This window comes from Salmo trutta, chromosome 38, assembly GCF_901001165.1.
Source record: "Salmo trutta chromosome 38, fSalTru1.1, whole genome shotgun sequence".
Lineage (NCBI taxonomy): Eukaryota > Metazoa > Chordata > Actinopteri > Salmoniformes > Salmonidae > Salmo > Salmo trutta.
In genome coordinates this window covers 5,465,163-5,475,748 of record NC_042994.1, presented here as the reverse complement: position 1 = coordinate 5,475,748, position 10,586 = coordinate 5,465,163, and the positions used below count along the sequence as shown (strand labels likewise).

General features: G+C 42.5%; 1 protein-coding gene across 1 annotated transcript; it reads left to right on the top strand.

Moving 5' to 3' along the window:
• The first annotated feature begins 3,233 nt into the window (after positions 1-3,233).
• Positions 3,234-8,719, top strand: LOC115178168 (sphingosine 1-phosphate receptor 1). Its single transcript, XM_029739221.1, has 3 exons — positions 3,234-3,317; positions 4,911-5,546; positions 5,715-8,719. Exons 2-3 carry the CDS (start codon positions 5,240-5,242, stop codon positions 6,641-6,643), a joined length of 1,236 nt encoding a protein of 411 aa, XP_029595081.1. The 5' UTR covers positions 3,234-3,317; positions 4,911-5,239; the 3' UTR covers positions 6,644-8,719.
• Positions 8,720-10,586: the final 1,867 nt, after the last annotated feature.

Below are 10,586 nucleotides of genomic sequence, written 5' to 3'. Positions count from 1 at the left end.
ACGACGAGACAGCCTATAGGGAGGAGGTCAGAGACCTGGCCGTGTGGTGCCAGAATAACAACCTATCCCTCAACATAATCAAGACAAAGGAGATGATTGTGGACTACAGGAAAAGGAGGACCGAGCACGCCCCCATTCTCATCGACAGGGCTGTAGTGGAGCAGGTTGAGAGCTTCAAGTTCCTTGGTGTCCACATCACCAACAAACTAGAATCTTCCAAACACACCAAGAGAGTCGTGAAGAGGGCACGACAAAGCCTATTGCCCCTTAGGAAACTAAAAAGATTTGGCATGGGTCCTCAGATCCTCAAAAGGTTCTACAGCTGCAACATCAAGAGCATCCTGACTGCTTGCATCACTGCCTGGTATGGAAACTGCTCGGCCTCCGTGATGTACCATACACCCATACAATTACAGGGCATATAAACAACGCACTGGGGGACATTATCCTTTACAAATACAGGGTTACATGTCCCAAATGATATGACAACCAAAACAGAGCTAGCCATCTCACAATAGCTAGCTCACAGTAGAAACTACTAAATAGCATAACCATAAATATGACATAAACACCTGAAAGATACGAAATATGTACTTACAAATCAACAAGGATGCACACTGGCCTTGGCTAACACAATGAAAGCTAACTGGTGGGAAAACACAAGCATGGCTGGAACTTTCTCTCTCTTGACTTCTCTGCAGCTGATCTTCTTCTCTGAGCTGGAGATCGCCCAGCATGCTCTGCTCCACTTCACCGGTGGGCGGAGCTACAGCTCTGATATGATGAACTAACATTACTGATATGATTAACTGCAAATACTTCACGGCCTTTTGGACACTTAGTGTGCATCCCTAATGACACCCTATTCCCTATATAGAGAAATATAGGGTGCTGTTTTGGGATGTAGACCTAGTCTTTGCTGCATTTTCTGTTATTCCTTGAAGACAAGCCAACGGGCCTTTTTCATGTTGGCTCAGCCTATGATACATGTTTCCTCTGTTGATTCTCTCATGTGTGTCAGTGTGTCAACGAGCCGTCCTTAACTGACATTATCAGACTAGGAGAAATGCAGGCACTTGACCCGTCTGTCCATACATGAGCGTGTGCACACACACGCTGAGAAGACAATCACATGAGAACACACCCACACACACACACACACACACACACACAAGAACCAGACTTAATCCCCTGGGAGGGTGATCAGGGTAGCTCCCAGCTAACGCTAATCCCATAAACAAACAGTAGGTTGTGAGGAGGGGAAAGGCATTGTCTCTTGGGCTCACCTGGTTATATGTACTAGACCTGGGTTCAATTAGTAGTCGTTTTCTTACAAATACTTAAGTTGTGGTTGATTGAGATTGTCTGGCACTATGGAGCCAACGGAGTACTTGCAAAAGTGCAAACCCTGCCCATCTAGCACTTCAGGCAGGCTCTGACAAACGCTGAAAGTATTTGAAATGATACATATATTATTTGAACCCAGGTGTGTTTATGTATGCTACAGGTAGAATGTTGGATCAGCCAACAGGATTAGAGCAGGATATCCATAATACGACTGTCGACAAACAGTTGGTGGAACCTCTCATTTGAATGATGTGCGGATCAACATTCAGGTGTCTCATTCACCACCCACGTTTGAGTGGGAGACTGTGATTTATATGGACTTTTTTGTGTGTGTGTGTGTGTGTGTGTGTGTGTGTGTGTGTGTGTGTGTGTGTGTGTGTGTGTGTGTGTGTGTGTGTGTGTGTGTGTACAGTGTATTTGTACATGTTTTAGTATACTTGTGATGACCAAAAGTCCTTATAAGAATAGTAAACCAACAAAAATTCAGAGAAGTCCTCACTTAGGTTAGGTTTAGAGTTAAGGTTAGAATTAGGGTTAGTGGATAGGTTTAGGGGTTAAGGTTAGAGTTAGGGTTAGTGGTTAGGTTTAGGGGTTAGGGAAAAAGGTTAGGGATGCTGGTCTTCATAAAGTCCACACAAGTATAGTAAGACATTGCTGATTCAGATGGGTTGGGTCTCTGCTGTTCTGTAAAGAATTTCCCATTAATTTAACTAACTTCTCATTTTCTAATGTTGGAAAACTCCCCCTCCCCCGCTCCTCTGCCCCCATCCTCCTGCTGTTGCACAAGCAGAATCTACTGACACCTAGCGGTAGTATGAGTAGTAGCACACTGGTTACTTTTTAAGTTGTATGTCATCTCACGGTCAGGGAAGGGTTCAATTAGACTGTTTCTCAAGTAGGCCTACAACGCTGATGTTAGCAGCAGAACAAACTCCAATCACAGGTAAAGAGTAGTTCAATAGTTACAACAGCATAGCTAACAGTTAGTTACTACTTAGCTGATTTAGCCTACATCCGCTATGCTCAGCTGATAGCCCATATACTGCCCTCTCTGTGAGCAGTAGCTTAGGCTAGGTAGTTTGCTGGCAGTGGGATGAGTGTCTTTGAGCACCTGCCTCTTCAAAGGTATGTGCACAGCCCTGTATCCAATATATGTAAGCACCCACACACACACGTATGATACATGCTTTAAGCCAGACATCCCAATCATGGGACATTACATTACACTGGTTGGCCGGGCACTCTCAGTGTTAACAGACCTGGTTCAATCTGTAGCCATGTTCTGTTCTGTTCCAACAGACATGGTTCAATCTGTAGCCAATGCCTGGAGCAGTTTGGCAGGTGATAACACATAGCAGGTCTGAGCATGTTACTAGCATTACTGACAATCTCTGAAATTAGGCTAGTCTATAACATTACATAAACATTGAAATTATTTACACTTCCAGATGATAACTACCTACTATAATCAAGCCAGAGAGATACAACTGTGTGTGTTCTGTGTGTTCTGTGTGTTCTGTCTCCATGAAACAAGCACCCTAATAAATAATCAAACGAGTATTAGACTATAGAATCCAGCCATATGTTCTGTCGGTAAATTCTATGAATTATTTTTCTATGGCCCAAAAAATTCAAGGAACCACAATACCACGAATCTTCAACAATATGCTATTATCTTGCCCCCTCACTTTTCCCTGCCTGTACTGCTTGCTCCCTGTATTTTTAAAAGTTGAATTGAGTCCAAAAACATCAATGGATAATGTGTGTAGAGAGAGAGAGGGAGAGAGAGAGAGAGAGAGAGAGGGAGAGAGAGGGAGAGAGAGAGAGAGATTGGGCTAAGACCAACCCCCCTGGATGTTTCAAGTTAGGTTCTGCTGCTCCGGTGTCTTGCTTGTCAGTTCTCTTTTGTGCGGTGGTTAGTGTGGATTCTCTTCAACGCATAGATAAGATCTCTCTAAATAATATTCAAGGTAGGTTTATTCCATATCTGTATTCACAGACGCAATGTCGTAGTGCTGGTCTGTGAGAATAGAAAGCGTTTTACCAATACGCTGTCATTGGATGCGTTGCTTTTACGCGCTCGAATTGCGTCTTACTTTATGTCTGTTGGAAAAGATAAGGGTGTCCGCAGTGTGCTGAATCTCTTCTCAGAACATGTTTGAATTCGGTTTAATCCAATTTCACTTTCTGTTTATTAGATTTCGTTTGACATGTATGTAGCCTATGCCATTTTGTGTGGAATGCACAGGCCGTTAACTTATTTTTGGTCTGTGGACCGTGGGAACTTTACAGACCATTCACATCCCAATGAGACGTTATTGGGGTAATCAGCGTACTGCAATTAGGCAGAATTTAGACAAGCAGTCCAATCTTTTGACCAATTAGATCAGTTCTGAAAAATATCTGATGTGATTGGGGTAATTACCGGTCAATGGGCTAAATTGGCAATGTAGGCATATGAGCACAATACGTTGAAAATACGTCTTTAAACCAATTTTGCTTAGTGGGATGTGATTCCATGGCAATGTGCAGTGAGATACAACAACTGTCACTATCATATTTTTAAGAACAGTTACAGACTTATCTATATGTATCCTATTATATCCAGGCTATATTGTGGAATTTGTGTAGGCTATGCATTTTTTGCTTGTTTGAAACATAGAAATCCTTTTAAAGTGAGTATTCTAATTCCTAGCAATTCTATAGTTTGAACCTTGAAACTTCAAGTTTGTTGCCGCAATTTCATTGGCTACAGATTAGATTTGAGTTAACGTTTCCAGACAAGACCATTTAAAAAAAATCTTAACATATGACTCAAGGCGCGAAAAATTTTTTTTTTCTCAAAACACAAGACTCAAAGTTATGCGACCCGGAAAACACTTCATGGTTTTCTTACATAAACATGATCTGATCAAAGACACTCTCCACTCTGGTTTCGATTTCTTTTGACAAGGCATTACTTATGAAAGTATATGCATTCCAGATTAAATTCCATACATTTGACACTGATTTCCTTCTGGAAACATGAGCAACTCAAATGTACTCCAACCTACTGACATTTCACCCCGACTGTGCTATGACGAAGCTGGCAGGTGAAAGTGTCCGCGTGTGCCAACTTTACGCACGCACTGTTATGAAGCTGAATGTCCAATATCGTTAACATGATTAACTCACTCTTTAAACATAATTAAGGCAGTTAAGGAAAGAGCTTGAAACATTTCACATGGCCTCTTTAGGTACTCGCTAACTCAGTCAAAACTTTTACACCAAGTGTTGTTGTCACTATGTGTTTTAAACTAAGCAAGTGTGTCGCTATCTCAATGTCGACTCTGCTCCACACTTCCCATAAGCCCAATGTTTTAATGAAAAATGAATCACTATAGCAAACGTTTTAGGGCAACGAATTAAAGATTGCCTTCAATAGGCTAATTTAATTAAAATTAAAATGTAGATGTTTTGAGTTATTTTTTATTTGTTTGTTTATTTGTTTTTCATTCTGTATTTGTAATTAGTTATACTGTACTGTTCTCACCCTAATGTCCTCTGTATTATTTAATTCACAGGAGTTGGACAATAAGCGGCTCAGTCAAGACCCCATCAAACAGAGCACATGATCACCCCCTGGTGGCATTGACAAGCATAACACCTGTGATCAGAGACGTGGGGAAATAGAACCACTACCTGGCTCAGCTGCAACTAACATCTCCTTGTCTATTGGATTATAGTTCTGTCATTCTATGGAGCGAAACTCACAGAGAGCCCCCATACCAACTGGTATTGATCGGTAACTGAAGCATGACAAGTTTAACTATGCGTTAATTAATACCTACAAAAAGGTATTAAAAAGTCAACCAGAGTTCACAAAAGAAGACTTAACAAACTGAACAGAAACATGGAGATGGAAGCCTCCCGTGCTGCTTACGCTGGGGCCTTCACCACTGAATCTATAGACTCTCTACCCACCAACAACTCCTCTCCAAGCCTGCTCCAATTCTTCTGGGATTACCAGAACAATGACGTCATTGTGGCCCACTACAACTACACAGGCAAGCTCCAGACAGACCGGTATCGTGAGGGGTTAAAACCTGAAGCCATAGCCTTCCTGGTAGTGTGTCTTCTTATCATCCTGGAGAATGCTGTGGTTCTAATAGCCATCTGGACCAATAAGAAGTTCCACCTGCCCATGTACTATCTCCTAGGTAACTGTTGTTGTTGTTTTTTGTCCTACATCCACCCCCCTTTCTTCAGAGGACAACTTTATTACCATGACTACACTTTATATAACTTAAAAAAAAAATTATGTTACAATATAATTTAAAAAAATCCACCATATGCAATTCCATTAATTTTCAATTTTTTCTTCCTAGGTAACCTGACTCTGTCGGACCTGCTGGCCGGTGTCACCTACATGGCCAATATCATCATGTCTGGTCCTAATACACTGAGACTAACTCCAATACTCTGGTTTCTGAGGGAAGGAGGCGTCTTTATCACATTAGCCGCCTCCGTCATCAGCCTATTGGCCATCGCTATAGAACGCCACGTTACCATGGTGACAATGAAACCGTACCACGGTGAGAAGAAGGGTCGGATGCTGGCTCTGATTGGGGGGAGCTGGGCGTTAGCAGGGCTGCTGGGGGTGCTCCCCGTCCTGGGCTGGAACTGTATGGGTCGTCTGGACCGTTGTTCCACGGTTCTCCCGCTCTACGCCAAGTCTTACATCCTGTGCTGCGTGTCGGTGTTCAGCGGCGTGCTCCTTGCCATCGTCGTTCTCTACACCCGCGTCTTCCGTATCGTGCGCACTAACACCCAGCGCCGACGCCTCGGAGGAGCAAAGGGAAGTCTTCGCAAAGGCCTTGCCAGGAAATCCCAGAAGTACATGGCGCTCCTCAAGACGGTCACTATTGTACTCGGCGTCTTTATCGCTTGTTGGTTGCCGCTCTTCCTCCTCCTCGGCCTAGACTCATTTTGCCCTGCCCGCCGCTGCCGACTGCTCCTCAAGGCGGACTACTTCCTGGGCGTTGCCATGGTGAACTCGCTCCTCAACCCCATAATATACACCCTGACCAGCAAAGACATGCGTCGCGCTATTTTAAAACTGCTCTGCCGTCCGTGCCTCATGACCAAGGACGGGCAGGTGAAGAGGATGGGGGTGCCGTTCCTGGAGTGTAGCTTCAGTAAGACGGAGGTGGCATCGAAGAAGCTGGAAGGCCTGGAGACGACGATCTCCTCTGGGAACATCATCACGGCTCAGTCACCCATAAAGACTCTCTACCCCAAGCTCTTCAAGGTCTAAAGAGCCTAAAGTGGATAGCTCTGTGATGGACAGGGAACTCCCTATAGAAGATGGACAACATAAGTGTTCCATATGGCCTCCTGAAAATACATGCCTGAGGGACCCTATGGGTAGATCTGTGTTTGAGAGAGTAAACCATAGAATTAGGGGCTTTGTCTCTTCAAGTAATTGTATTTCTATGGAGTGAACTTCATATTGAAGTGGTGGACAACAGGAGTGCTCAATATGGCCACCGGAAAACTGCATCACTTCCTGTTTGGCAACTCCACTCCGATGGCCTCCGGCAGACTAGCCTACATCTATAGCTATCTTCTGGCCAATGAACTAAGCCTAAGAGCAAACCCTCAAAAAGACAGGTGAATGATCTATGATTGCGACAGATATAGCTACAGGTGTTTTTGATGAGAGCATCAAGTTCAGATATATCTCTCTCTTCAGCAAGTCTGTAGTGGTGCACTTGCAGCAATATCACCACATCAAAAGACTGATGTTGTAAGAATGATGACTAAACATCAAGCCAGGTGGAAGAAATGAAAATATAAATTGAGCAACTCTTCTTGTATTCACAAAAACCTTCCAGAACTGATTTGCACTAAGTTAACTCTGCATTGAGAGACCATTGAAAGCCATGGATTAAGATCGGACATTCTGTTCTAGAACTAAGACTGTAAACTGGACATTCCAACCATGTTGAGTTGTTGTGGCGAGTGCGCCTCAGAAAACGTTGGGTGAAGTAAACTATGTTTTTTTGTTGTTGTTGTTTGAAATGCCATAAAGAAGGCATAATATGGACATAATAATAATATGCCTGTGGACACCTGGACTTCGCTGGCTCGAAGGTCCATGTTGTGCCTGTCTATGTCCCAAATGGCATCCTATTTCCTATATAGTGCACTACTTTTAACATTTGGGATATAGTCTGAGACGCCGGTTGTGATAACCCCATACGGCTACACAGTGTGCCCAAACAGAAGCCTACACAGGAAGTGGATGCTGTGTTGTTCACCCACCAGTTGCTCTTTAAAACACAAACACACAATGGAAACCTACGCATGCACCTAAACATTGTGGTACCTGGATGTGGAGGGAGACGTCAAACAATATTAAGATCCCAGGATGCTGGTGAGGGGAGGACGGCTCATAATAATGGCTGAAATGGAATACATGGAATGGTGTTAAAAGTCATATAAACCAAGTGTTTTATACCGTTCCATTAATTCTGTACCAGCCATTACTATAAGCCCCTCCTTCCCAATTAAGGTGCCACCAGCCACCTGTGACTAAGATTATAATTTGAGGAGAAAATCTCCACACTGTTTTAGTGGCATTGTAGCTGTAACTGTTGTTCTGAGCTTACTCAGTCAAGTGGAAACTACCTGTTGGTTCCTGATTGGAATTCATATTTTAAATGCCATCACACACACTACAATACAAAAACACTACTATAACAATGTCAATATGAACCCACCTACCTGCAGCTCTAGTCAGTGATGGACTTCTTCACCAAGCAAAGGACTTCATGCAGTCCTTCGTGTTCCTGTTATTGTATCGATAAGAACCATCTTGGGGGTCTCTGCTTTGAAGACTGTGTTATAACCGATAAAACAACAGATCACAAGGTTACAGGTTACAATCCTAACCTGCTAGTCATCATCCAGCTGCATTGGCTGTTTGCTAACGTTAGACAAGAACGTGCTTGTCAGCTATAAATCAAGATCAAAGTGGGAAGATACACAGATGTATACAGTGCAATTATAAGTTACAAACCCATTGACACATCTGTTATTACTGGCTTTAGAGAGCGTTTTCCTATACAGTCTATGGACCTGAATGTATATTTTTCTCCATTTAAACTGGTAATATCATCTAGCAATTCAAAAATAAAATGTGTTCTTTATTTGGATGGATGAATGAGACGGTACACCATACTTTTGTACTGTATGTTGTGTATTGAGCAATTTATTTTTGTATTTCTAAAGGAATTTGTTAGGCCTTGTACTTTGTACTGTAAAGTATATGTTTTTGTACTACAGGAAAAAGGTTCTACCATTATTAAAACAACTGTTTTCTGAAAAATCTGATTATAAAGTTGGTGTTCCCTCTCCAGGATTATGCATGCACAGGTGTACAGTGACTTCAGAAAGTATTCACACTCCTTGACTTTCTCCACATTTTGTTGTTACAGCCTGAATTTAAAATGTATTAAATTGAGATTTTGTGTCCCTGGCCTAGACACAATAACCCATAATGTCAAAGTGGAATTATGTTTTACTAATTAATTCAAAATGTAAAGCTAAAATGTCTTGAGTCAATAAGTATTTTACTCCTTTGTTATGGCAAGCCTAAATAGGTTCAGGAGTAAAATTGTGCTTAACAAGTCACATAATAAGTTGCATGGACTCTCCAATAAAAGTGTTTAACATGATTTTTGAATGATGACCTTATTTCTATACCCCACACATCTGTAAAAGGTCCCTCAGTCCAGCAGTGAATTTCAAACACAGATTCAACCACAAAGACCATGGAGGTTTTACAATACTTCGCAAAGAAGGGCACCTACTGATAGATGGGTAAAAATAAAAAAAGCAGAGGAAAACCTGGTTGTCTGCTTTCCAACAGAAACTGGGTGTCACGACTTCCGCTGAAGTCGGTTCCTCTCCTTGTTCGGGCGGCGTTCGGCGGTCGACGTCACCGGTCTTCTAGCCATCGCCGAACCACCTTTCATTTTCCATTTGTTTTGTCTTGTTTTCCCACACACCTGGTTTACATTTCCCTCATTACTTGTTGTGTATTTAACCCTCTGTTCCCCCCATGTCTGTGTGTGTAATTGTTTATTGTCAGGTTGGCACTCTTCTGGCTGGTTTGCGCCGAGTTATAGTTTACACCCGTGCTTTTTGACAGCCTGTACTTTGTACTTTGTTATTTTGTGCTTAGTGCTGCCTCACTTGTTCTGAGGGCATTTGTTTTGTGACGCGGTTGCGTTCTATTCATATATTGCCTCAGTAAAGTGCCTTGTCCACTCATCTCTGCTCTCCTGCGCCTGACTTCCATGCACCAGCTACACCCACACCTTGACACTGGGAGACAAATTCACCTTTCAGCAGGACAGTAACCTAAAACACGAAGCCAAATCTACACTGGAGTTGCTTACCGAGAAGACAGTGAATGTTCCTGAGTGGCCTAGTTACGGTTTTGAATTAAATCAACTTAAAAATCTATGGCAAGACTTGAAAACGACTGTCTAGCAGTGATCAACAACCAACTTGACAGAGCTTTTAATTGTTTAAAAAAATGTTAACCTTTATTTAACTAGGCAGGTCAGTTAAGAACAAATTCTTATTTACAATGACGGCCTACACCGGCCAAACCCGGACGACGCTGGGCCAATTTTGCGCCGACCTAGGGGACTCCCAATCACAGCCGGTTGTGATACAGCCGGCCGTGAAATATTGTACTATCCAGTTATTCAAAGCTCTTAGAGACTTACCGAGAATGACTCACAGCTGTAATCACTGCCAAATGGGATTCTAACAGGGGTTTGAATGCTTATGGAACTGAGATATTTGTGCATTTAATTTTCAATAAATTTGCTAAAATGTCAGAAAACATGTTTTCAATATGTCCTTATGGGGTATTGTGTGTAAATGGGTGAGAAAAACAACAATTTAATACATTTTGAATTCAGGCTGTAACGCAACAAACTGTGGATAAGTCAAGGGGTATGAATACTTCTGAAGGCACTATGTGTGTGTGTGTGCAAACCTGCGTGTACTTGTGCAAACATGCGTTGGCGTGCATGTCCCATTGTGGAGGAGCTGAGTGAGTGAAATAACATTTCTTAGAGAACTGTGGCAGGAAACAGTCTCAGACCCCCCTCTCCAACATCTGTTAATAACATTGGTCTGGATACTGTATAGCTTCTGACATGATTCAAATATTTCTG

Excerpts from the sequence above, each read along its gene's own strand:
- LOC115178168 (XM_029739221.1), top strand. The coding sequence starts at position 5,240 with ATGGAGATGGAAGCCTCCCGTGCTGCTTACGCTGGGGCCTTCACCACT. Across the intron at positions 5,547-5,714 it reads GCCCATGTACTATCTCCTAG|GTAACCTGACTCTGTCGGAC; the intron begins GTAACTGTTGTT and ends TTTTCTTCCTAG.